The 27675-nt window shown below is 46.5% G+C and overlaps 1 protein-coding gene and 1 long non-coding RNA gene across 2 annotated transcripts; one reads left to right on the top strand and one right to left on the bottom strand.

Moving 5' to 3' along the window:
* Positions 1 to 451: 451 nt before the first annotated feature.
* On the bottom strand, positions 452 to 10584 carry LOC310754941. The gene is made up of 2 exons (XR_014544089.1): positions 9749 to 10584; positions 452 to 2007 (listed from the first exon to the last, which is right to left on the bottom strand). It is a non-coding gene; the product is annotated as an uncharacterized lncRNA (long non-coding RNA).
* Positions 10585 to 14060: 3476 nt separating this feature from the next.
* Positions 14061 to 25050, top strand: LOC310754881 (uncharacterized protein). Its single transcript, XM_083597377.1, has 7 exons — positions 14061 to 14217; positions 17346 to 17570; positions 19633 to 19726; positions 20524 to 20633; positions 22114 to 22184; positions 22774 to 22903; positions 24161 to 25050. Exons 2-7 carry the CDS (start codon positions 17362 to 17364, stop codon positions 24729 to 24731), a joined length of 1185 nt encoding a protein of 394 aa, XP_083453503.1. The 5' UTR covers positions 14061 to 14217; positions 17346 to 17361; the 3' UTR covers positions 24732 to 25050.
* Positions 25051 to 27675: the final 2625 nt, after the last annotated feature.

Here is a 27675-nt window from a genome sequence, read left to right as displayed (position 1 = left end):
TGGGTGGGGAGCGCAGATCATATTCTTCGAAGTTTTCACGAGAAAGGAGGGTGAGCTCTCTCTAGCTGGCGGGAGCAGATCTTCTACTTAGGGGCAGTCACCTGAACCCTTTGGCCTATTGCCGCAAAGAAGACTCCTAAGACGAATCTCCAACTCCCCTCAATCAACCAGAGCTTAATGAGGGTGCACAATTTAATTCTTGGCCCCAACATACTTCCAGTTCTTAGCTGGAGATCCATTGTGGGCTTCAGTCCTGACATGAGCTGTGCAGTACTTAAGTACGAAGTACTTAATTTATTAAATAAATAAAGAGTTAACCTTTAAAAATATTTGGCAAGATTTGGGGGGGTGCACCCCCCCTCAATTATGCATGCACAAATTCCTCATTATCAGCCTTCACAAGTCAGAAATTTCGGATCCCTCACCCATTGCAAGCTAAAACAAGCAGGGATTGTCTGCCACAATCACTAGCAGGTTTATTGTAGCGTAAGGTTCCATCTGACCATGAGGCTTCTGTCCAGTGAAAGTTTACTGTACAATAAATGCATTCTCCTTTATAGTGTGACAAGAAGACTTCCTTTCTCACTTTTAAGCTTTCAGATGAGAAATGTCAAAGTGCTAAGTCTGTACTGGTTCATATTGATGATTCACATTGTCTCTGCAACCACACAGCCTCTTTCAGCTTGGACTCCTTCCCACTATTTCTAGTGTTTAGTGTATGTGTGCCTTTCCTTATGTAGCCGAAACAGCACCACCCAAACACAGGAGGGAGGTATCAGCAGCCTTGGGAGAACTCAAAGTCTGCAGAAGTACAAGCATCTTTTGGGGAGAGGGACCCTAATGGGGGAACCCAAAAAAAACCCTCAGCAAGGATGGAGTGTGTTTGGTGGACACAGGAAACCGATTATTGAAGGATGGGGAGTGGAGCAGAGAGGTGAGTAGGGGAATGTAATGGAGTCACTGGGACCCTGAAGAGCAGCACTCTATGGGCCCCTCTAGACCTGGGTTTTATTGCAAGTGTATTCTGCAACGTGTTCTTGACACAAAAAAGTGCATTAGTGATGGGTATATTTCTGCCTTAGTTTGTTCTGAGATGCGCTCCCAATGGCACCATATTTTGGTTGTCCAGAGCAGGGTGGGGACTATAGAGCAACAAAATCAGAACATTTGTGAGCATGAAAAGTTCTGGGATTTCAGAAGGAAGTTATGGGACATGCACAGATGAGAAATGAAGCCGTGTGGCCACCCCAGAACTTTTCACAGGTAGCAGACAGCACTGAAAGCAGATTTGCATACGGCCACTCCACTAGCATTATGAGAACAAATAATCACGGGTGTACAATGAAAAGGCTGTCTGGAAGGGCCCTGCCCTGCCACGTTTTCTCGCAGGTCCTTCCAAATGTCGTTTGTCCTTTACATTTGCCAACAGTTCCGCAATCTAGCCCTCAAACCTGGAACCCAAATGCAGATGGACTGATGCTGAATTCTCATGTTGTACTCTGTTTTAGATACAGAGTGCACCAGACCAGTGGCAGCAGAGGGAAGGGCGGACAATATTCAGACAAATGATGGAGCTGGTAGGCTATTGTTTGCAAGAGCAGCAGAAATAATCCTGTCTCACTTCTGCCACTGTTTGCTCTTGCAATGGGTGAGTTTGTCTCTCATTTCCATTTCCTCTTTTAGTCTCAGCTGCTTGGGAACAATCAAGCACCATGAGCCACAAGAAGGAAAAGCTGGAGGGGAGCTCCAAAAAGTCCATCTTGTTCATGGGATGCTCCTGACTTGGTTGCTGGAAGATGGAAGGTATTTGTGGTCATGAACGGCATGAAAATGTTCTTGTGTTCCTTGCAGTCAGTTGCTCTGCTGAGCCCCCTTGTGGCCCTCAAGTGGAGTCCTTATACCTTCCTGAGGATTCTGCCTGGCTTCCTCCAGTCTTTGTACCGGTCCCTCCGTGGTGGGTAAACCAGCGGCTGAGAAAAGCCTGAATGGTTCATCCGTGAGAAATGGCTGAAAAAAAGCAAAAGGATGTAAGTATATAAGGAACTGACTTACCAAAAATAAGGTGAAATATTGAAGAAAGATAAAAAAGTGATTATAGAAATGCTAAGAATTTAGTAAGATATATGGAAGTCAGATGTATGGGATGCGGGTGGCGCTGTGGGTTAAACCACAGAGCCTAGGACTTGCCGATCAGAAGGTCGGAGGTTCGAATTCCCACGATGGGGTGAGCTCCCGTTGCTTGGTCCCTGCTCCTGCCAACCTAGCAGTTTGAAAGCACGTCAAAGTGCAAGTAGATAAATAGGTACTGCTCTGGTGGGAAGGTAAACGGCATTTCCATGCGCTGCTCTGGTTTGCCAGAAGTGGCTTCGACATGCTGGCCACATGACCCGGAAGCTGTACGCCGGCTCCCTCGGTCAATAAAGCGAGATGAGCACCGCAACCCCAGAGTCGGTCATGACTGGACCTAATGGTCAGGGGTCCCTTTACCTTTACTATGGAAGTCAGAAAGAGGGAGGGAAGGAGGTCGATGCTCTGTTAGAGCAATGTATTAGGATATGGAATTATGTAACAAAATGTGAACATGAAAAAATGGAAAACTTAATAAAAATTATTATGGGGGAAAAAGCAAAAGGAGAAAATCAAGAAGAGCCCTGCTGGAATGATGCTCTAGTTGGCTACTAGTTTTGAGTTCCTTCTTTGCACAAAACTTCAAAATGCAACTTAGTCAGACCACTGGTATTTTCACCTGAGATTCAGGAAAGTGGACTCTCCTTCACTGGAAGTTTTTAAACAGAGATTGGACAGCCATCTGTCAGGGGTGATTCTTTCATTACAGGGGGTTGGACTAGATGGCCCTTGGGATTCCCTTCCAGCCTTACAATTCTGTGATTCTATGGTTCTAAGCGCATCCCACCACATTTAGGTTGCACAATTAAAGCTGATTTGGCACCTTTTGCAAAACCCACTTGCCTGAAATCAGACTTTTTGCAATAAAGTTACAGATGTAAAAATGCTCTGGAAATTGTTAGATAACAATTGCTTGAGGCAACATCATCGAACCTCCCTGGAAACTAGTTGGCTTTTCTCTGAACATTCATTCAAATGCCATATAAGCCACCTGCCAACTTTGCCCAAAGGATCAGGAAGATGGCAGTAAACTTGTAAAAAAAAAACTTAAATGAGAATCAAAGTGAATATTCCCTGAACCCCAAATTAAGTAAACAAGTGAATAAGTAAGTAAGTTTGGTGTACAATATACCATATATCATATACCTACACGACTGAGCCAGCATGTATATTCTATAATCTCATAGCCTCCCACAAGTACCCTGATTTTCCAGGGACAGTCCTAGGAATTACAAAAGCCACCCCAGCTTCTGATTTGAGCCTGGGACGCCCCTGTTCCCTCCGCCAGCCCTGCCAGCGCAAAGCTCAGAAAGGAGGATGAGCTGGTGCTTGTCCCAAGCAATGGCGAAGGTGGCTGTGGCTGCTGCAAGGGAGACCCCTGCTGCCTCTCCATGACTGCCACTGGCCTCCTCTACTGGGCAGCTATTATTTATTTATTATTAATGTTGCGATACATATATGAAATCTTTACATAATGATGCATACGCATTATATTCGTAAATTCACATTTTCACATTTCATTATGTACCAACGCTTATCCATTTCTTATTTCTGTGTCTTCCCTCCACCCGTGCGTGACTTCCTTCTTATTATTTTGTAAATTTATTATTGAGATATTGTAATTTCGTATCTTAATAATTAAACATTCAATCTTATATATCTGCTTAGCTTAACTTTGTGAAATCAGTCTATACATATCAATAAATTCTTGGTGGAGCATCTTTTGGTCATCTATTCTTCTACACATTTCCATTCCTGTTTGAGATTTTGATTAGATTGCATTCTAATTGCCGTCATTTTCACTAATTCAATCATTTCAAAAAAATTATGTCGCCAATCTTTCAATGTTGGTACTTCTTCTGATTTCCAATTTTTTTCAATCAATAACCTTGTGGCGGCTGTTGTGTATAAAAAGATTCTCTTCATGTCTTTGCGGATGTCATTTGTTATAATTCCTAAAAGGAATGTTTCCAGCTTCTTAGCAATTGTTGTTTGAAACATTTTTTTCAGTTCCTCATGTATATTTCCTCCCCAAAATTTTAATTTTATCACATCCCCGCCAGACATGACATAAGGATCCCTCTGATACCTTACATCTCCAATACAGATTCAATGTTAAGTTTATAAATTTAAGCCAGTTTTACAGGGGTTAAGTACCACCTGTAAAACATCTTCATAATGTTTTCTTTGATAGTAATACAAGCGGTGAAATTAATATCTGATTTCCAAAGTTTTTCCCAATGATCTAATGAAATCGCTCATAGTGACTGCTGGATAGGGGGTGAAGAGGATGAGAGCAGCAGCATTGCGTCCTTTGCTGGCGCCCAGTGTGCACACATGTATGCACATGCACCAGACAGGACCAGGGGCTGGGCCCAGAGGGTAAACCCCCCCCATACCAGCCCAAGTCCTGCCACTACCACCTGGCCCAGGGTGGGGCCTGACAGGCCTATAACATCTGCTGCTGTGGCTGCTACCACCCAGGAGTGTAGTGTAGGAGCTCCAGTAGTGTAGCTAGAGGGCAGAGTGGAGGGGCGCCCCGGCAGCACTTACCTTTCGAGGCGGTACGTCAGAGCTCAAGCTGGCATGCAAGCCCAGGTGCCCCAGAGCCTAGCGCACCACTCCCAAATTACCGTGGCCCAGGGCTGGGCTCACAGTGCACCAAGCTGCTGCCTCCCCCCCCCCCAGCCTCCAGAGGTTAGCTGAGAAGGACACAACCGGCGCACACTGGCCCCTGGAAGCAGCAATGGGCCTGCAGTGTGCCCAAGCCAGCACGTTTCTCCTGGGCGTCCTCCGTCCTCCGCCTCCCCCTCAGCTGTGCTCCACCTGAAGGGTGCCTGGGAGGGATGTGCATAGCTGTCAACCTTCCCTTTTTTTGCAGGAAATTCCCTTATTTCAGTGCCGTTTCCCGCTGCTATCCCGGATTGTTAGATATCCCATAGACCGTCCCCGGGACAGGTGAGGCTGCTGATCCCTTATTTTCAAATCTGAAAGTTGACAGCTATGGGAATGTGGCGGCTTGGGTGTCAGCCCTGGGCTGCTATTTTATTTTATTTTATTTTATTTTATTTTATTTTATTTTATTTTATTTTATTTTATTATTTTATTTTATTTTATTTTAGAAGAAGAGTTTGGATTTGATATTCCGCTTTATCACTACCCCAAGGGATGCGGGTGGCGCTGTGGGTTCAAACCACTGAGCCTAGGGCTTGCCGATCAGTAGGTTGGCAGTACGAATCCCCGCGATGGGGTGAGCTCCCGTTGCTCGGTCCCTGCTCCTGCCAACCTAGCAGTTTGAAAGCACGTCAAAGTGCAAGTAGATAAATAGGGAAGGTAAACGGCATTTCCGTGCGCTGCTCTGGTTCACCAGAAGCAGCTTAGTCATGCTGGCCACATGACCCGGACCGAGCTGTACGCCTGCTCCCTCGGCCAATAAAGCGAGATGAGCGCCACAACCCCAGAGTCGGTCACGACTGGACCTAATGGTCAGCGGTCCCTTTACCTTTTTAAGGAGTCTCAAAGCGGCTAACATTCTCCTTTCCCTTCCTCCCCCACAACAAACACTCTGCGAGGTGAGTGAGGCTGAGAGACTTCAGAGAAGTGTGACTAGCCCAAGGTCACCCAGCAGCTGCATGTGGAGGAGCGGGGAAGCGAACCCGGTTCACCAGATTACGAGACTACCGCTCCTAACCACTACACCACACTGGCTCCCAAGCCCCGTGCTGCTTTTGTGGGCAGCGTGGGATCAGCACATGCAGGCCACGTCCCCCTCAGCCCCCCCTCCAGGTGGAGTGTGCCAGTGAGGGACGCAGCTCTGGCGGCCAAGCCCAGCACGCCCTACCCTGGCATGTCCCGCCTGCATGGTGTGGCGTGTGTGTGCCAGCATGCACCACGGGTGCCACTGGAGCTCCCTACACCACTGGGGGACACCTGATTTGCACCCCCTCAAAAATCATGTGCCTGGGGCTATGCCCTCCCCCCCCCCCGTCCTCTCCATGCTGCTTGCCTGAATGAGAGGCGGCCACTGTCAATCACCAGCCCTGTGTGATGCTCTGGCTCGGAGGGGCAGTAAGAGGGCAGAGGTTCCTGGGCAGGGAGAAAGGCAGAGCAGAGGGCAAGGAGTATTGATTAAAAATAAAAACAATAAATGCTTTGTGCATCCACTTTTAATCTTGCCCCGTTCTAGAATTTATTTATTGCTGTGTGTTTTCCTTTTTGTAAATCTCCCAAAGAATAAAACAAAACAAAACTGGGATTAAGGGGTTTCTCGGGACGATGAAGCGCCTGTGTGTGTGTGCTGTGTCCCGTTGGTGTAGTAGTGGTGATGATATTGCCCTTCTTCAGATAGGAGGACACACGCAAAAATGGTAGGCTGAGGAGGTCAGTTGTGGGGAGAGTGAGAAATGTCCCTATTTTCATCTGAGGAATGTTGGGGTATGTAACCAGGAGCCAGCTCCTGCAAGAGGAAGCTTGTTAGCTTTGTGCGTAGTCTTAAGTATTACTATTACTACAGTGGTATCTCAGGCTACATACACTTCAGGTTACACACTCCACTAACCCAGAAATAGTACCTCGGGTTAAGAACTTTGCTTCAGGATGAGAACAGAAATCACATGATGATGGCGTGGCAGCGGCGGGAGGCGCCATTAGCTAAAGTGGTACCTCAGGTAAAGAACAGTTTCAGGTTAAGAATGGACCTCCAGAACAAATTAAGTTCTTAACCCGAGGTACCACTGTATTACTAATATAAGAGGGACTCTTACCCACTTGGAGATTCAAGCCCTACACCTGGAGGGGGCCAGGAAAACCTGGAGACTGGAGCTCCGGCAAACATATCAGGAAATTCACAGATAAGGCATGACTAGGGTTGCCATATTTCAAACTCTGAAAATCCACCAGAAAAGTTGTTGAGCTTTTTTGGCAAAAAAAATTTAAAAAAGTTTTGTGCTTTTTGAGTTTTTGAGCCAAAAACTACACCGCTGACATGGGTTGCCATACACCTGGATTTTCCCAGGCAGTTTAGCGATTTCCGCCTGGACACTGCTTCCGACTACAGTATTCCAGATATGTCTGGGAAATTCTGGATGTGTGGCAACCCTGTGGGCATGACGGCAGGGGCCTTCTGCTGTTGCTGCCCATCAACTGAGGGCTCATTTCTGTTTGTCCCTTGATTCCTAGTCACGGGTCTGAGATGTTTATCTTTTGCCCCACCGCTTTTCCCAGAAATACCCACTGTTTCCTGCTGAAACGGAACAAACATAAATCAGCAGGAAACCCGGTCGACTTTCACTCTGATTCAGCAGTAAACCAAGGGTTTTCCTGGGGAAAGTGGGAGGGCAAAAGGAAAACCTCTTGGATCCGTGTTTAGAAACCAAAGGACAAACAGAAGTTAGAGGCATATGATGATACACAGCTTCATTTAGCAGTACAATGGTACCTCGGGTTACAGACGCTTCAGGTTCCAGACTCCGCTAACCCAGAAATAGTACCTTGGGTGAAGAACTTTGCTTCAAGATGAGAACAGAAATCGGGTGGCGGTGGTGTGGTGGCAGCAGGAGGCCCCATTAGCTAAAGTGGTACCTCAGGTTAAGAACAGTTTCAGGTTAAGAACGGACCTCTGGAACGAATTAAGTTCTTAACCCTAGGTACCACTGTACAAGGAGTAGGTCAGAGCTTCCCTCTCAACATAGTGTTGTAGTAGTAGTAGTAGTAGTAGTAGTAGTAGTAGTATTCATATCCCACATTTCCCCTAGACCCAAGGCAGCTTACACAAATGAAAGCCAGTGATTTTTACACTTGTTCTTGTCCAAAAGGCTGAGAAGCTATTGAAACCCAGTGGGTTTTCTTTAAGACTCATGATGGTAGGTGCTGCACAACTGCCCAGCTGCCAGCTGCAGTGGACACTTCTGCATTCTAGTCCCTAGCATACTTCCATACTGGGAGAAGTCTAGAAAGCCATAGAAACAGACTAGAAAGCAAACAGACTTGTCCCTGCTCCACAGAGAGCTCCCTCACTACAAGCATAGCTACAGGAAGGTGATAAGGAAGACTATACAGTATTCTCTATTGAAGAAGGCTCTTGCCTTTCTCCTGCCACTTTGTAGCATCCATGGAAATTAATAAAATGTGTGTCTCGTCAGAAGAATGTTTTGTAGCTCAAGCAGTGCATGCAGTGTTGCTTTGGTTTGGTCAGGCTTACCTGGAGTCAGACATGGCAGCAAGAGCTTTGCCTTGACCCACCTGAGATGGCCTTGCAACCCACCTGGTGGTCTTGATCTACTGTCTGAAAAGCTCTGCTCTGCACTGATCAGCAGTGGCTGAGGGCTTCTAGGGTTTCAGATGAGGGCCTCTCCCAGCTCTGTCTGGAGACACCAGGGACTGAACCTGGGACCTTCTGCATGCAAAGTGGGTGCTCTGCTTCTGAGCTATGGCCCTTCCCCTCCTTGAGGTCATTTAGCCAACTTGCAACATTCAGAGCCTGGTGATTCTGGATTTCATTTTTCTTGCCAACCTTTTGACTCAGTGGTGGTGGACTGTTTTGCATTAGAGTAAAATTACCAGTATTTTTCAGGAGGGATTCAAGTGCATACAGTTTAATTTAGATTTGTGCAATTAAAGCTCTCTGTCACACTAGCTTGATGATTTCACCCCTTTCATCAGACTATTTGCAGTTACAAACATTGCAGGGAAAAGCACTGAAAACTGGGTTGGCCAAAGGAAGTCCCTTCTAGGTTGGTGGTCCCTGGTCCCCCCCCAGCAATATACCATGGACATAATAGTACATTAGTGGTGGATTTATACTGGAACATCCACACATCATTCTGCTTTGTTAGTTGTTCTGCAAGACTTCCCCAATGTCACCACATTATTGCCACCTTGTGCTATAGTGCAGCAAAGGTGTGACACCCCGCCCCTTGGGAACATTTGTAGTATAAAAAGTTACAGGTTTCAGCAGGAAGTTGTGGAACATGCACCAATGAGAAGCACAGAAGCATGTCTGTCCAAAAACTTTTGCAAATGGTATTGAAAGCAGGATTGTGTATATCCATCCTGAGGCCATCATGAGCACAAATAATCATGAATGCACAATTAAAAGGATGCCTGGTGCAGGAGACTTGATAGGAGGAAGACGTGTAAACACCCTGCAAGCAAGTCAGGATGGATGCAAGATGCATGCTCATTGTCCTAATGCTGCTCTGGAAACAAATCCAAACAAATGCTCAATAAAGATTGGACATGGTCTAACCCCACTGTAAGCTGTGTGCAAGCAAAGCAGGATGAATGCTCAATAAGCACGCTGTCTGGAAGTAATCTGGGGTGTCAAAACCAGGGTTAGGTGGCTTCATTGTTTCAGATGAATTAACACAGATCATTGTGATATTGCGTGCATCTGTAGCACCAGTACATGCTGGCAGCCAAAATTTCTGCCACCCAAATCTGTCTCACAGACAGAGAGCCTCAGGGGGAGACAAGAGCCCTAGTTCAGTGGCAGAGCACATGTTCGGCATGCAAAATGTTTCACGTGCACACACACACACTCACATGCAAACGCAGAAACCTACGTTTTGGTGTGCTGGATGAATCCTCTCTTGCCTTTATACTTCAGCATTAATCAACTTACCTGGATGACCAGAGAGGCCCGGCTTGCTTCTTGGGTTTGGTTGCCTGCTTCTGGTACTCCATCCAGCCACTCACCAGCTCGTGGATGATCATCAGATAAAGGAGGAAGATGAGGATGGCCGGGTCCATTTGGGGCACTTCTGGGTCTGCTTCATTGGGCCCGGGGGACATGGATGCAACGGAGCAAAAGGCAGAGGAGGGATAATTCTTGTCTGCTCTTCCGTCTCTGTCTGGCAAACAGGAGGAGTGGGGATGCAAAAGCAGCTGTCATAAATGATGGCTTGCTGGCTGGGACCGTGCAGAGTGATTTACTGCTGTTGGAGGCAGGAGGCAGGTGCTTTCCATGCCGCTGAGCAGCTCTGATGTGGCCACACATGTTGTCTCCGTCTGCCCCTCTGCCTCCACCACCATCTCTCGTCTGTCTGCAGGCTGGCTCCTGTCCTCCGCTCTGGTGCTATTTACTGCATCGTTCTGCGGATGCCTGTGCAGGCAGACGCAAGAACAAAGGAGCATTTTGCATCTTTCTTGAGACACAAAACAAGCTTGTCTCTAGATCAATCCATTGGGAGGAGCAGGAGCAGAAAAAGCACTGGTTAGCTGCCTCCCTTACAGTGCTGCAGGGGTCCAAAGTCAGCTTATCAGGAGGACCTAGACTTCTACGGACATTAGCCTTCTGCAAATATTTTGCAGAGGGGTAGCCATGTTCGTCTCTTGCAGCAAAAGCTACAGAGTCTTAAAGACTAATGAAGGTTTTGGGAACGGGGTTCTTATAAGAAGAATGGCTATGTTTGCAGATTCACCACCAAGGCAGGAAAACGCTGGCATTATTCTCTCGCCTCTCTGTGCGTTTAGTATGGTGATCGCCTAAACAATGTACTGTGAGTTTAAATCTGGCTTTGTTCACACCCTTACACCCACAGATTCAGTCAAACTCCTGAGTCTTGCTCCAGTCTTACTTTTGACTGTCTGTTAAGGATTGAGAAGAAATTCAGTTCAGTTTGCATTTAATTTGTACTTTTCAAAACAATTCAGGAGCTGGAACATAGCAGTTCTTCAAAATTTACAGCTCCTTGAATTTTGCAGTGTGGTTCTCTAGCCAAGTAAAGCATGTGAAAACGGATAAACTGAAGTAAAGTGCACATTAAAATGCATAATTGCTTAAAATAACATTCAAAAGTGCATTATATTAAGCAAAATTGCTTGTCATAGTGTATAGTAGGTCAAACTGCATATAATAATTTGTACATTAGGAGAAATTTGCACTAAATTGCTGATAAATTTTCATGAGGCCTTTAAAAAAAAAGGGAAGGAAATTGCAAACTGATGTGGAAGTTGAATTGAATTGAAGACTGGAAACATGGGGAACTGGGAGAAACCAAAATTGACGAAGCTGCCCATCCCTACTTCCTAATGATTATATTGGCATTCTTTATCCACAATGCTCTAGGAGAAGGAACAGGTTATAAAATAGAATTTTACAGAAAGTTATCAGATTTTTTTCAATGAATCCAGGGACACAATACACACACATATATATATATATATAAAAGAGGGGAATAGTTATGAAGAAAATAAAGAAGTAATATCTTCTCTTCTGTGGTCTCCTCTGTTGTGTGGCCTTCCTCTGGGTCCCGGCCTTTCTTGGAGCGCTAGCCGTGCTTCCCCACTCCCTCCCTCTCTCTCCCTCCTTGCAATGCGATCCCCTACAGACTTACTCAGGAGTAAGGGTTAGCAGAAACCCCCTCCTCCTGCTGCTGCCCTGCCCACCTGTCTGGGCATCTGCTGCACAGGCATTGTCCGGTGGCTGCCCATCCACGCCATGGTGCGCCCAGTCAGTGTGTCCGGGGCAGAGCCGGTGGTGAGCGAGTGGGAGGAGGCACACTTGGGCCGGATCAGCTTGTCTCCTGCTCGCCTCTCATCTGCAATGGCCAGTGACGAGCTGGCTGACAAGCTGAGCCACTGCATGCAAGTTCAGAAGCACAATGGCAAAGCCGAGCAGCAGCCACAGCCGCCCAAGCACCACCTGGAGGCCAAGCCAGAGCCTGAGCTGCCGGTCTTGGACAGTGGCGTCAACGACAAGCTGAGCGCCAAGTTGCAGTGACCCCTGCGCAGCTCTCGCCCAGCGGTGGCGCCTGGCAGCGTGTCTTCAGCTCCTACACCGAGTCCCCATATGATGTGTCTTGTGCACAACACATATAATAGACTTCTGCAGTATAAACTGTAAGCATCAATACCTAAGTATTTTGGTACACAGCTGTATCTATTGTGGTATGCACATGTTCATGTGCTGGCTACTTCAGGAAAACTTGAATGTACATCTGTATATTATTATATGTATAATAATGTGCTTATAATTACACAGTATTATAACAATGCAGGTAATATGCAGAAAGGGATGTAGGTGGCACTGTGGTCTAAACCATTGAACTTCTTGGGCTTACTGATCAGAAGGTCAGCGGTTTGAATCCCCGCGATGGGGTGAGCTCCCATTGCTCGGTCCCAGCTCCTGCCCACCTAGCAGTTCGAAAGCACGTCAAAGTGCAAGTAGATAAATAGGTACCACTCCAGCGGGAAGGTAAACAGCGTTTCCGTGCACTGCTCTGGTTCGCCAGAAGCGGCTTAGTCATGCTGGCCACATGACCCGGAAAAACTGTCTGCGGACAAATACCAGTTCCGTCGGCCTATAGAGCGAGATGAGAGCCGCAACCCCAGAGACGTCTGCAACTGGGCTTAACTGTCAGGGGTCCTTTACCTTTACCTTAATATGCAGAAATTGTTTGAGTGGAGCCCGTGTGGGGAATGAGTTGCTTCTCACTGATACCTAGTACAAGACAGGAATGTGGGGAGCAGGGGAGTCTGTGTGGATAAGCTGGCCACAGAGATTTTTTTAAAAAAATCCCACTGCTACTCCAGATGCAGGCTGCATTTAAAACATACCAATCTCCCCACCGCCACTACCAATTAATCTTGTAGCTTTTTAAAAGTTGCTCAGAATTGTAGCTTTGTGAAAATAAGCTACACAAGATTCTCTGGGGTAAGCATTTTGCTTAAACATGCCAGATTCTTGCAATGCTTACAGCGTACTTGGAAGGTTTGTTCAGTTATTATGCCCAATATGGGAATGAGGAGGAGGGACTCAGAGACAATTGTCTAGCTGAAGCACTACAGAGCCCCAGGCGACACTTGCAGACCCTTCCCATATGTTCAGCAACGTGTGTAATAGGAAGGTACATCCTGAGGTTTTGCTCCTCCCATCCCAACAGGGACACATTTGGAAGCAGATGACATGAGCAATCCATGCGCTGCTGCCACCACTCCCAGCACCACCCACCTGCTCTGCCACTGCTGTTTGCCTTGCTGTGTCTGCTACTGGTAGAGCAGCGGTGCAAATTTCAATCAAGACCATGCTAATGTCAAGTTCTCGCCCAAAATCGTGTGAGATATTGCACGCTCCACAAGATCTCATGCAACTTCAGTCAATATCTCAACCAAAATGAATGTGCTGTGGCCCCAAACCAGTGTTTTTTCACTGTTGGTAGCAGGGCACTCACAGGGTTGCTGGAACATCAAGCCAGAGGCCTACCTAGTCCAGTTTCCTGTTCTCACAGTGGTCAACCAGATGTCCCAGTGGGGAACACTTGCAAGCAGGACCTAAGTGTAGCAGCGCTCTCCCCACATGCGAATCCCAGGAATTGGGCATTCAGAGACTGAAATATGCTCAGAGTCAAGAGTGGATTTCATGCTCTTTATTCAGCTCATGGTGGTGAGAAGGAATGGAAGTTCCCCCACAATATCTGCTTTATATACATTATTTACACAATGGGCTGCACGTGATTGGCTAATTCCAGGATTCTCCTGTAGGCCAATCAGGTTGTGGATTCACTTCCACCTGGAGCTGGATTGGGTGGCTCCTGCGGACCAATCATACTGCTGCATTGTTCTAGGACCAATCAGACTGCTGCATTCTGAATCCTATTGTTCTAGGACCAATCAGACTGCTGCAGTTTGGATCCTATTCAACTCAGTACATAACAGAGACCTACTGCCTCCAGTAATGAAGGGTAGAATGTAGCCATTGTGGCTGGTAGTGGTATATTTCATTTCTTTTCCTGCTTCTCCTTTTTTGGGGGTGTGGCAACTTTGTGTGGAAAGGGGGAAAGTTTTTTTTTAATTAAAAAAATGAATCAAGTATGTGACGTTTAAGTGGACCCAACCATATGCGTGGAAAGCAGCTAATCCAGAGCAAAGTTTATAAACAGAGAAACAGAGTACCACATGGAAGGAAGTTAGAATCCGGTTCCCATAGCAACAAAGGCAGTTGCCAGGCTACCTGAGAAAGGTATAACTGGCAGCATCCTTGCTCCCATTGTGCAAGTGGTCCCCCTCATGGCCCAGTTCAGCCCATGGGTTCTGCTGTTGTTATTAAGTCTCTCCTTCAGTCTTGGCAGTGAAAGCGGCAACCTGCCCAAGGTGAGTGAGGACAGCATCAATATTTTTTGTTAAACATAGGAAGTGTTCTGCTGCATCACTCCAATGACCCATCTAGCCCAGCAGTCTGTTAACATAATGGCCAACCAGATGCCTTTGGGAATCCCACTAGCTTATAGAATATGATTACTTCACTGAAGTTACGCAAATGTTAAATATCACAATGGTTTGTTGATGCCTCTTCTTTTTAGATCAGGGATGGAGAAGCCCAGAGGCCTCTCTAACTGGCCCTGAGGACTCTCCCCAAGCCACAACCCTTACCAACCCCTGTTTCACACCCTCCTGTATCATTTGAGTAAATTGAACATCTGTGTGTTTGCCCTGAAGGTCCAACCCTGAGCGCACCAGGACCATTCTTAAATGTTTCTGCTTCTACTTCTGGATGTCCATTCGCCCTCACTTGGGCACTATCTGATTTTAAACTCTTCATTCTTCTTTCAAAATAGGGATGCGTGATTCATATGCCGTGTCAGTTTAGCCAGAAAGCAAGCAACTTCTCTCAGGAGAGGGGGAATTGGAGTGGCTCATTTTCTAAACTAATGCAGGGGGCTTATGAAATCAGTGTGGGACAGTATTAGTAAGATATAAATGTAGGAAGACGGATGGATGGATGGTCTTGTGATGCAACAGGTCAAGGGGACAGAATGTTCATTGTTAGAAAGCTCTACCCTACTATCTGATCATTCTGGTGCCTTTGGAAGTACTTTTTCCCTTTAAGCTGCCCCTTGGCACCCTCCCTGGCCACCTTTTCTACACATGAGAAGATGTCTGCTTCTCTGATAAGCCAGCCAATTCTGTTCCTCACAATGGATGCAATCTTAGAATGAGCAGATAGGGACTGAAAGAGTGACTGTCACTCAATGAATCTTAGCTGGTTTATTTATCGGTTGTATTCAACTAAGTCCTGCTCAGACTGAATAAAATTATTCACCCTAAGCTATTCATGCCTATTACCTTCAATGGTCTACTCTGAGAAGGAGCATCATTGAACACCTATTCATTCATTCATTCATTCATTCACAAAACCAGCTTGCAGTCACGTAACACAGACTTCGTTTGCAACAACAGCAATCACGAAACAAACATTTCATAACAGCGGTCTAACTGTGATTAGAAAAGCTAAACAACAGGAGTTAAGAATAAAACCTAGCACCGCACTTGAACTGAAAAAAACGAAATACAGTAATTAACACCGAAACAAGAAGAAATGTAGACCAGTTTTTTTAAAACTATTTAAAAATTTTTATTAATGAAAACTTATTTTATTACTTGTTATTTTATTATTACATCTATATTCCACCTTTTCTGCAAGTAGCTCAACGTGGTTGGTTACACACTTCTCCCCTTCTGCCTTATATCCTCAGAACAACCCTGTGAGGTAGGACAGACTGGGAGAGAATGGCTGCCCCAAGGTCACCCAGTGAGTTTTGTAGCTGAGTGGGGATCTGAACCCCAGTCTCCCTAGTCCAGCACTCTAACCACCACACTGGCTCTCTTATTAATCCGTTTTAACCAATTACATCTGCATTCATTTGCATATGAATCAAGACAAGACTGTTAAGAAATAATGATACGTTCTGTGTTTTTAGACAGTGCATGTATGTCACAGCAGATGCCTGTAGATAGGGAAGAGTGGTAATCTCTTCTGTTCCATCTGCAGTTTTCAGAAACACTTGTGTTAAAAACAATTAACATTAGCAAACAAAGGATTGCTTCCAATGTTAGTCACATTTGGAATAGGCCCAGTTAAATTAATAGACATGGCTTAGATCTGCCCAATTGGCCTCCTCTGAGTATAACTTAGTTCAGGGGTGGGGAACCTTTTATTGGACAGGGTAGAATAATAGAATCATAGAACGGCAGAGTTGCAAGGGATCCTGAGGGTCATCCAGTCCAACCCTCTGCAATGCAGGAATCTCAACACATGGGGGCCCATCCAATTTGAAACCATACAGGACCCTGCTTAGCTGGGTCAACTGTGGGAGGTGGACAGGGGCAACTCACTTGTTCATCTTCTGACATCATGATGACATCAGGTGGCTATTGGGTGGGCAGTCCCACCCATCTGTGAAAGTTGACCCATGGAGAGGTATCAGCTTTGGTGGTGCATTTCTTGCTAATGCACAGAGACATCAGTACTGCTCTCTGCTTTGACAGCTCATTTCCTGCATGGGACCCACTGACGAAGCTGCACCAAGCAGGATTGAACCCTGCCCCACCCTGCCTATCAGCCAATGTCATCCAGTAATGTTGTCCGATTGACCAATGACAAGTGAGCCTCCTGCCCTAGAGGAGTCCCGACCACCACCATCACTGGCTCAGCTTAGTACAACCCAAAAGCAACATGTTGCCTGCTGAATTGGAGACGCCCTTTGAGTTGATTACAAAGGCTTTTAATTAATTAAGTTCCATTTATTAAACGTTTTGGCCCAGATAAGAAGTCAATCCCCCTTTCTGTCTACCCACTGGGTTTGATTGGGTCATGGGCACAGTTCTGAGACCAAGAAGCTAGACCAGTTTTTCCCATGCTCTGGCCCCCCATTTATGCATTTTTCACCTGTAGTCCCCTTGGAATATCTTGGGGGCCCCTAGGGGGCCATGTGGTCCCTGGCTGGGAAACACAGTGCTAGACCACACACTTATCGCAGGACAGCACAACCAGTTTGCTGAATGGTTGCAGGAGGGTTGTGGTAACCTGTTTTCTCTTTCTTACTCCAGGCCGTCTACATAGCAAGGAGACATTCAACCAAACATGCAGAGGAAAGCTCCCACAGAACTACACAGCCAATCAGAGCACATGATACCTCACTAGAGATCATGCTACAAGTCCTGGCTGCTAAGCCATTCCTCCACCACCACTCCTTATGTAGTTTACAGAGAACAGAATTAATACTCTAAATTACAACCTAAACGATCCCTGCTGTTGCATTTCCAACAACAGAGAGGCTGTGAGGACCACTCATTCATTCCCTGAGCCTGAGGTTCCCCATTCCTTTGTTAGAAAGCATACTTTTGCCAGAACCTCCTCTTGCCCTATTGTGCTCAGGTGCTCACTTCTTTCTCCCTCCCCTCCCTGCTGTGCACTTAATCACTCCCATCTTTGCAAACAGGTCACTGGGTACCCAAATGTACGGAGGAAGTCTAACGAAAGTTGCCCAGAAGGCAAAAAGCAAGCCCACCATGGTGGAACCCAGCTCAGCACAGATCATTAAGCAGCCACGGAAGAAGAAGAAGCGCATTCGGAGGCGGCGGATAAAATCTTGCGGCTCCCAACGGCAAAGGACCAAGCGCACCAGCAAGCTCAAAGTGCAAGGCAGAAGCTGCTCAGCCCTTAGGTAAAGGGCCACCTATCGTTGGCTTCTCCCATCTACAACTCTTCACAAGTGGCACCTAATACCTGCACTGCATCTGTAAGAACTCAATTGTATCGTGTGGCAGCACCAACCCTTTGGAACTCCCTGCCTATTGATACCAGGCAGGCACCTTTGCTGTATTCTTTTTGGAGCCTGCTGAAGACATTCTTATTTAGACAAGCCTACCCAGATGTTTTAGGGATGTGGGTGGGGCTGTGGGTTAAACCACAGAGCCTAGGACTTGCCGATCAGAAGGTTGGCTGTTCGAATCCCCGCAACGGGGTGAGCTCCCGTTGCTCAGTCCCAGCTCCTGCCAACCTAGCAGTTCAAAAGCACGTCAAAGTGCAAATAGATAAATAGGTACCGCTCCGGCGGGAAGGTAAACGCCGTTTCTGTGCGCTGCTCTGATTCGCCAGAAGTGGCTTAGTCATGCTGGCCACATGACCCGGAGGCTGTACGCCGGCTCCCTCGGCCAATAAAGCGAGGTGAGCGCCGCAACCCCAGTTGGTCACGACTGGACCTAATGGTCAGGGGTCCCTTTACCTTTTACCTAGATGTTTAGAAAGTTTAGAAACGGTGTTTCCGTGCACTACTCTTGTTTGCTAGAAGCGGCTTAGTGATGCTGGCCACATGACCTGGAAAAACTGTTTGCGGACAAACGCCAGCTCCCTTGGCCAGCAGAGCGAGATGAGTGCCGCAACCCCAGAGTCGTCCGCGACTGGACTTATCTGTCAGGTGTCCTTTACCTTTAGCTTTTTACCCAGGTGTTTAGAAAGTTAGCATGTAATTTTATTTGTTTTAGTCTATTTTATTGCCGTTTTAACTTCCTGTATGCTTTAAATTGTGGTTGTAAAATCTTTTAATGAAAATGTTATTGTTTTATCTCATTGAGGATATTTTTTCTCCAACCAAGCTTATTAAATAAAATAAAATAATGAATGAATGAATGAATGCAGATGACATACTGCCTGGGAGTTAGGTCAAAATTTGGGATAATGGATCTGTTCCAAATCCCAGGTCAGAAGCTTGATAAAGCACATGATAAAACACATTTAACACACACTTAAAGGACATCAGTTTTCACTAAATAATGCTGGAAGCTAGAGTTTCCCTCTCACAGAGCTAGAATTCCCAGCACGGGATGGGATGGCAACCTTCACAATTCGTGTAAAGGCGCTCTGGAACACAGGTCTTGATAATGGTACACTTTGAGATTAGGGAAGGTTGGATACAGGGCACGTTGGCCTAAGGGCTTTAGCTTTTGCCTTTTGTGGGAGTATTCTGCAACATGTCATTGATCCAATAATAGTGCATTAAAGGTAAAGGGACCCCTGACTGTTAAGTCCAGTCGAGGACGACTCTGGGGTTGCGCACTCATCTCGTTCTATAGGCCGAGGGAGCCGGCATACAGCTTCCAGGTCATGTGGCCAGCATGACTAAACCGCTTCTGGTGAAACAGAACAGTGCATGGAAACGTCATTTACCTTCCCAACGGAATGGTACCTATTTATCTACTTGCACTTGGATGTGCTTTCAAACTGCTAGGTGGGCAGGAGCAGGGGCCGAGCAACAGGAGCTCACCCCATAGCGGGGATTCGAACTGCCGACCTTCTGCTCAGCAAGCCCTAGGCTCTGTGGTTTAGACCACAGTGCCACCCACGTGCATTAATAGTGCATTAGTGGTGGGTTTATACTGGACCATCCACGTGTCATTCCACTTTATTAGCTGTTCCGGGATGCTTCTTCAGTGTTACTGCATTATTGTTGCTTATAAGCACAATAAAAACTGAGCAAAGTAAATAAAATAAAACGAACCAGAGCATTTGTGGTATGGAAACAAATGCAATAATTTCAGCAGGAAGTTACAGGACATGCACTGGTTGGAAACAAAGCAGCATGTCTGTCCTGGAATATTTGCAGCTACAAACAGTATTGCGAGTGGCACCATGAGTGCATGGTAAAAAGGATGCCTGTTGTAATGCCAGGAGTACAGATGATTCCTAGCAGATGTTTATTTGCTTTTTGTCTCTTTTGCCTTGGACAGGCTGCCACTCCAAAGACAAGAGAGGTGTTGCTGTTTCAAGGGGGCCATAGTCAACTTCACTCCAGAACCCAAAGTTGAAATCCTTCCATTCAAGGTATCCAAACTACATGAATTATGATTACAGTTTCGGCCCCAGAATGTCCCTATTCCCCCCCCCCCCGCCAGTGCTGCCGCCACGACAGCCCAGGGAGGAGAATGAGCCAGCGCTTGTCCCTAGCTGTGGCAGCGAGGGAGCATCCTGTGGCCTCTCTGTGGCCTTTCTACAGTCGCGCTCGCCAAACACCTCCCTTGGGCAGCTTGTAACAGCTGCTGGGGGGCGAGCAAGGAGGAGAAGAGGCTGCCACTGCTGAGGCCCAACACCATGTGCCAAGCTGGCTCTGAGGGGCAGGCAGAGGGCAGCGCTGCCCTGGGCAGGAAGAAAGGAGGAGCGGAGCAGAGGGCAAGGAGTCTTTTTCTTCAACCGTCTGGAGGTGGTTGGAGGATGGATGGCAGCCAAGAGATTGAGGTTGAATCCTGACAAGACAGAAGTACTTTTTTGGGGGGACAGGGGCTGGCAGGTGTGGAGGACTCCCTGGATGGGGTAACTTTATATTTATGTTTTAAATCTAAGTCAGTTGGCAACCTTTGAGTAACAAGCAACTAACAAGTCTAAGTCACAGGGATAACAGTTTAATGCTAAGTGTGGCAACACCAGTGCTCTGGAACTCCTGCCTATTGACGCCAGTCAGGTGCCTTGACTGCATTGTTTTAGATGCCTGCTGAAAACCTTCCGCATGCCTATCCAGGCGCACAGAGCCATAGCAGCCAATCAGGCTTGAAGCTGGTTTAGATTTGTGATGCAGATGTGCTGTCCTGCTCCTCCTCATTTCTTCCTTTCCTTTGCAAACACAGGGACAGTTAAACATTCCTGGGGTGAACGCTAAGGAGAAAAATGTGCCCAGCAAAAGAGTGGAGAGTTCTGAAAAACAAAAAAACGTTATCAGCATAAGAGAAAACCCAAGGTAATGCAACCACAAGACAGTGTTTTGAATAAACGTGTGGTGCTCTCTGGAAACTGTTATCCCCATTGTCCTTAGCACAGGTGCATAAGAAGCTGCCTTGTACTGAGTCAGACCATTGGTCCATCCAGTTCAATACTGACCACACTGACTGGCAGCAGCTCTCTGGGGTTTCAAATGGGGGTCTTTCCCAGCACTAATTAGTGCCTGAACATGGGACCTTCTGTTTGCAAAGTGAGTGTTTTACCACTGAGCTATAGCCCTTGGATAGAAGTTACCCAACAACATCTCCCTATTCTCAATGCCATTCTGAGATTTTATGATCCAAAAATCAATTTTAAGATTAATTTAAAATTGCAATCCTGCATGCCCAGGATGGGAATGGTGTCCCCTTTCAGAGACCGGAATTGTGAGAGAGGTGCCTGTACTCTTGTCACAGCCGCAAACTAAATTTCCCAATGCCCTATAAAACTTTTAAAAGTCATCCTTAAAAGCTTTAAGGACATTTCAAACTTTAATTAGCTGCTGTTGTGCAAAATGTGTGTCTGTTTCTAGGTGACTTTGCCCACAGTGTGTTGCTGTGAGGAAGGACCCTGTAGGTTAAATATTGTACCTGTCTCCTCCTGCTCCACACCCCAGGGCTAACAGCAACTTTGGGGGTGGGTATTCTGAGAAGGAAAACACCAAGGTTACGCACCACCCTCCTCTTGTGCTACAGTTTTCATCAACATCAGAGGCATCCACTGGTGCTTTTAAGATTCTAAAAGCACACTGGGATATCTGATTACGGATCACATTTAACTCACTTCTAAAACCACACATTGTCTGTTGAACCATGATTGACAGATTAACACTCCATGAAGCTGCTGATAACATAGGGAGCTTATTGAGGGTGTTTAATGCAGCTCCTTGTCAGGGCTCTTAACACAAGCCTGCAGCAAGATGGTCTCCTAGAGCCTGTACTTAAGGACTCCATGAGCATCTAACTCACTGTCCCTGTGCACAGCAGGATTTGCTTTACAGAAGTGCTTTTGACATCACCAGCCAGAAATAGCTCTCTGGCACATTTAACACATAGTACGATTGCAAGGGTTCATCCACCCTTCACCTAGTCCTGTGCCTAGAAAGCACAGGGCTGAGTGGTTTTCCACTTGCCGCATGCTTTCTAGGCACAGGTCCAAGCAGTTTTGCATTTGCCCCACAGCTTTGCCCTGGAAAACCCACTCTTCACTGCTGAATCGGAATAAGCAGCAAACCATGGGAAACCCAATTGCCATTTGGTCCACTTCAGAAGTAAACCACAGGTTTTCCTGGAGGAAAGCAGTGGTACAAGCTGAGTTGTGGATGAGCCCATACAGTCAACATCAAGAATGAATAGGTGGGCTCAACTTGAATGACAAGTCTTTCAATGTAATTTAATGCTTCCCTTCCTACATTCAGTTCAATTCAATCCCTTTGTCTCCCATGCTGTCTGGACAAAAAGGTTGAAACAACCCAGCGCTGTGGAGAAGAGGCAATATCAGGCAGTCTCCGAATACCAGTTTATATATCCAGGTAAAACAAAACAAAAAGTAAACCCATTGGCTATCTATAGCTGAAACTGGAATGCTTTACAAAGACTGTCCCTGGACTTAGTATATTAAAAATGGTGATTGGCTGTTGCTGAGAAAACAACTCACAACTTGGAAGTGATAAACAGAACAGGGGGGCAATGGACAAATGATACACAGTATGATGGCCATTTATTCACTATGCAAATGAAACTGGTCTTCAAGATACTCTCCAAAGTATCTTTGCAGATATGGCTATCCTGAGTAGTATGGCTTGAACTGTGTTTCCCCCTGGGAAGAACAATTTGTAATGGATAAAACAACTTTCGTGCTGTTCTCAGGACTTTATATGCTGGATATTAGGATTATGTGTATGGATTAATAGGAATAATCTATGTTAATATGTGGCCGGATATTTGTAATGAATGTGTATTATGTTATATATATGTTACTGTATATGTAAAAACCAATAAAGATTGTTATATATATATTTAAAAAACACCACCCTGTGCAAAGTCTGCCTTGCTGTCAAGACTGTTACCCTTCTGAGTACGGCGCCCACTATGTTTTATAAATCTGTCTTTCCTCCACAGGAAAGGCCGTTTACTATTGCACTGGCAAAAATGAAAACCAACAGCCTTGTACCCTCTCTACAACAAATGCAAGACATAAGCCATTGATCCAGAACCCTCAGTGCCAACAGGAGACAAAGAAAGCCCAAAGGTACAGTTAGGATTACCGGTAGTTTCCATAACCTGAAACTCTGGGGAGCTTCTGCTTGTCAGTGTGGGGAATTCTGAACTAAATGGACCAAAGGTCTGGCTCAGTATAAGGCAGCTTTCTATGTACCTATGGCTAAGAAAGGGCTTCAGCTTGGTGGTAGAACATCTGCCTTGCATGCAGAAGGTCCCAGGTTCGTTCAATCCCCAGCATCTCCAGGGAGGTGTTATGTACTGAGTTGAATAGGATCCAAAAGGCAGCAGTCTGATTGCTCCTAGAACAATAGGATTCAGAAGGCAGCAGTCTGATTGGTCCTAGAACAATGCAGCAGTATGATTGGTTGGCAGGAACCACCCAATCATGCTCCAGATAGAAGTGAATCCACAACCTGATTGGCTTACAGTAGAATTCCGGAATTAGCCAATCATGTGCAGCCCATTGTGTAAATAATGTATATAAAGCAGATACTTTGAGGGGGCATTCATTCATTCCTCCTCACCACTATGAGCTGAATAAAGAGCATGAAATCACTTTGCGACTCTGAGTATATTTCAGAGGACTGGGAATGGCTCTGGTCTGAAACCCTGGAGAGCTGCTATCAGCCAGTGTAGACAGTGAGCTAGATTATCTGATGCATTTAAAGGCAGCTTCCTATGTCCCGAAGCCTATGTAATGTTAGTACTGGAGTAAAGGCATTTTCATTTCCTTAGCTGCCCCTGCTTCCATTTCCAGTACCCTTCCTCTGCTGAATTTTGGATTGTAAGTCGTTCGGAGCAGCGGCTTAGAAAAGTGGCATGTGGGAGCATTGCTGCTTAGTGACAGCAATCCTCCTTCCTAAAAACAGAAGTTGGTTTGTACGGGAGGCAGTGGTGGCTGGTAGCTGTTGAAACTGGTAGGGTGGAAGATGGGGAGCCCAACAGTATGTGGCACCAGAACCAATGATAGGCTGAGTTAACTAATTCTAGCTTCGCCCCATCCTTTTCCCTGCTGAATTTTACAAGAGCAACACTGACACTAAGGAGGAATCCAACACGCACCCTGGATTTGTAAGTATTTGGGCAAGTTGGGGCTGGCTTGGCAGACTGAGCTTGTTGGGGGTCAGTGCCCTATTTGCCCTAATGGACCAGTCCCCACCGATGGGAAGAAGGCATTCTGGCTACTTATCCTGGGCCCAAATTCAGCGAGCAGTCCACGAAAAAGGATTAGTGCAACTGTCTCTCTGTGGTCCCCACACCCCCTTGCTTCTTCCTCTACACCTAGGGGGAAAGCAAGCACGGATGCCAAATGCCTGATTGGCGGTGAGTTTCTGAGAAGCATGCCCCTGAACACCCTACCACACGGACTTGCCAGCCTGACGTACAAAATCAATAAATTGGTGCTTGTCAACAAAGAGACAGAGGCGTTCCCTGGAGAAAACCCTGCAAGCCCAGCAGAGCAACAGCCAGCTCCTGAAAAAGCAGTGCCCCCAGCAGACGTCTTCCATGGGTACCCTGCAAGGAAAGGGGGCAAAGAAGGATGGAGTGGAGATATGGGGTATGACCCAGACTGGTTCATACAAGGAGGTGCTAGGAATGCGCCTACTGAGTCCCACGCGTGTCCAGGGAGCCCCCCGAAGCTGAGACCTGTGTCGGCAAAGGATTGCTATGAAGGCTTTTCTCTGACCCAGCTCTTCAGCAGCAGAGAGAAATGGAATGGGGAGACTTTTGGAGAAGTGGACACCACTGGAATCCAGCCTGGCCTTGGCGCGAGCAGGAGAGCCGTTATCACTCATGCCCGGAGTGCCATTGTCATCCCATATATCAGCCAGGACTCCTCCAGCGAAGGCAACTGACACCATGGGTGCCCAGGTCCCCCACCCCCACCCCTGGCATGTAACCATTTGCCAGCCTGCAGTGAGGGAGAATGTGGCTGGAATGCTTGCACCCCACACCCGTGAGGGAAAGGGGCAGATAAACTCTTTTAAAGTCATGAGGAGCTGGATGTGCAAGCCCCCAGGGACTGACACCTGGTGGACTTCTGATGCAGAAATCCCAATTTCACTGTTGGATCTAGCTGAACAAGGACAATGTTGGGGCAATTTTTTAAAAATATACTCTAGACATGTGAAAGGCTTGACAATAGCAGCAACAATAAAATCTTATTTCACAAAACTATTTTAAAATATATATATATTTGAGAATGAAAGCAAGGAGTCTAGCTCAGTGTTCTTTAAGATTGGATCACTGGATGTTCTTGGACTACAACCCTAACCCTAACCCTGGCTTTAGGGCTAAGCTGGCCAGAGATTATGGGAGTTGTAGCCCAGGAACACCTGCAGACCCAAGGGACCAGAATACTGGTCCACCTAATAAGAAGCAAATGGGTAGAAACAGCAAGGCTGAACATTAGGAGGGACTTCCTAGTACCACAAGCTGTTTGACAGTGGAGCTGCCTGCCTTGGGAACTGGAGATACTTAAACTAAAGCTGGACAGTCATCTGCCAAGGATGCTATAGCTGCATCATATATTGGCTTGTACGACTAGGAGTTAATTCTTTGCAGCTTAGCTTAGAATACTTGGTAGAGGATCATTTGTCTATTCAAGGACCACGGGGAGAGAATTAAGAACTATGGTTCCAATTGAGAGGGGTGCATGGAACACTGGCAGTGGTGTTGCTTTTTGTGCTTCCTTGCCAGTACCACCAACTCACCTAGGGCTACTTCAAAGCTTGTGGGTCATGACTTTGGCACTTTAAACTGCCTTCCTGCCCTGCATCCAGGAAGATGCTTACATGCACTTCTCACTGAAGATGCACTTCTTTGCTTCTTTGCCTTTGATACCCGAGGTATTTTCAAGGTGACTGATTTAACAGTTCTAAAATACTGAATTTGAAATTGTTGTAACCTGGAGCTGCTGTTGAAGGGCAGGTAATAAACAACACCTTCAAATAAAGGGCTGTCACATGGATGACGGATCAAGCTTGCTTTCTGCTGCTTCAGAGGGCAGGTCCTGAACCAACAGATTCAAATCACATGCAAGGAGTTTCTGACTTAGCTTTAGAAAGAACTTCCTGGGGATCAGAGCTGACAGTAGAACACAGACTCCCTTAGAAGGTGGTGGACTCTCTCCTCCATTGAAGGTTTTTAAACCAAGGTGGGTGGTCATCTGTCATGGATTCTATAGCTGCAATTCTTACATTGAAGTGGGTTGGACTAGATGACCCCTGGGGTTCCCTTCCAACTCTACAATCCTATGAATAATGATGCTGCCTCCTCCCAATAACCCTCACGTTTCTAGATAGGCACTTGCTGGCAGCCTTGACACTCCTCTGCATTTCTTGCCATTTCCTTTGCTTTTTGTGTCTCTAGAGGCAATTGTGGGGATGATTTGGCAAGAGCTGGTCAGAAATCCAAGCAAATGTTGTTGAGGCCTCTGGTCCTGGGATGGGAAGGTCTGGTTCTAATGGCTCAGACAGGTCATTGGTGGTGCAGATCTCTGTTGGGAGGTGGTGCTTTGCCTCTGAGGGCACTCCAGGTCTGGGCAGAGCTGAACCTGGATGCAGAAATCAAGAAAACCTTTTTCACTGGACCACAAATCCTGGAGGTTGTGCTATGGCCACTGATACTGTGGCACCTCTCTTCATACTTAAGAGGCAAACTGCTCAGACCCAAGAGCAAGCTCCGAGATTGGGGACAGCAATGCAGCCTTAGGGTCAGCCGACAGAATGCTCAGGCAGGACGGTACTGCACCCTAGATGGCACCATGGAAGCAAAGCACAAGCGCTAGGGCTGGAGAACCCTGTGGGCATTGGACTACAACTCTCATCACCCTTGACCTCTGGCCATGCTGGCTGGGGCCGATAGGAGCTGGAGTACCTCCAGCAGTCTTGGAGGGACTGCATGTTACCCCTCCGGCCCTGTGCTCAGTGGGTCAGGAGATAACTCTGGAGAATGGAAGCCACTATTAAGAGACCCTGCATGGTACATTAACACATTCAGTGGGACTCACCCCCAAACCAAAAGGGGAATTTGTGAAGTAAGAGATTAAGTAAATGGACAGCCTTTGAAACTTATTTCATTGTCTTCTCTAAAGACAATGAGAGCCAGCATGGTGTAGTGGTTAAGAGTGATAGACTCGTAACCAGATTCGCTTCCTTGCTCCTCCACATGCAGCTGCTGGGTGACCTTGGGCTAGTCACACTTCTCTGAAGTCTCTCAGCCTCACTCACCTCACAGGGTGTTTCGTTGTGGGGGAGGAAGGGAAAGGAGATTGTTAGCTGCTTTGAGACTCCTTAAGGGGAGTGAAAGGCAGGATATCAAGTCCAAACCCTTCTTCATCATCATCTTCTAAAAAGAGAAGCCAAGCTAGAAGAAGATGCCTTCACCCCAGTATGGCTCCCCTTTATCACATACTCAGCCCAACAAGACAATGACAAAAATCAACCAACAACATACAAATCAGTATGGCTAACCTGATCCAAAACACCCACCCACCCCACTCACACATGAAAACAAAGATCACCACAGCCAATCACAAACAACCAACCACACCCTAGGCCAACCCCAACCTCCCTCACCACCAAAGAAACACAAGTGAATAGCAGAGAACCTGCACGAGCAATGCTGACACAAAACCCCACATATATTAAGTAAAATAGAAACATTGCCACCCGACCCCACCCCCACTCACCTTTCCCCCCTCCACCTCTTTCCCCCTTTTCTTCCTAATGTCTCAACAAATGAAACTGATCTGTAAAAAATGTTATTTGAAAAAAGAGAGAGAGACATTGCACACAC

The sequence above is a fragment of the Podarcis filfolensis genome, assembly GCF_964270895.1.
Source record: "Podarcis filfolensis genome assembly, chromosome: Z".
Classification (NCBI taxonomy): Eukaryota; Metazoa; Chordata; class Lepidosauria; order Squamata; family Lacertidae; genus Podarcis; species Podarcis filfolensis.
This window is presented reverse-complemented; position numbering and strand designations above follow the sequence as displayed.

Bases quoted from the DNA above. Each gene is read 5' to 3' on its own strand.
- LOC310754881 (XM_083597377.1), top strand. From the start codon at position 17,362: ATGTACGGAGGAAGTCTAACGAAAGTTGCCCAGAAGGCAAAAAGCAAG. The intron at 20,634-22,113 runs GTAATGCAACCA...CTGGACAAAAAG, and splicing joins AGCATAAGAGAAAACCCAAG to GTTGAAACAACCCAGCGCTG. The intron at 22,185-22,773 runs GTAAAACAAAAC...TTTCCTCCACAG, and splicing joins ATACCAGTTTATATATCCAG to GAAAGGCCGTTTACTATTGC.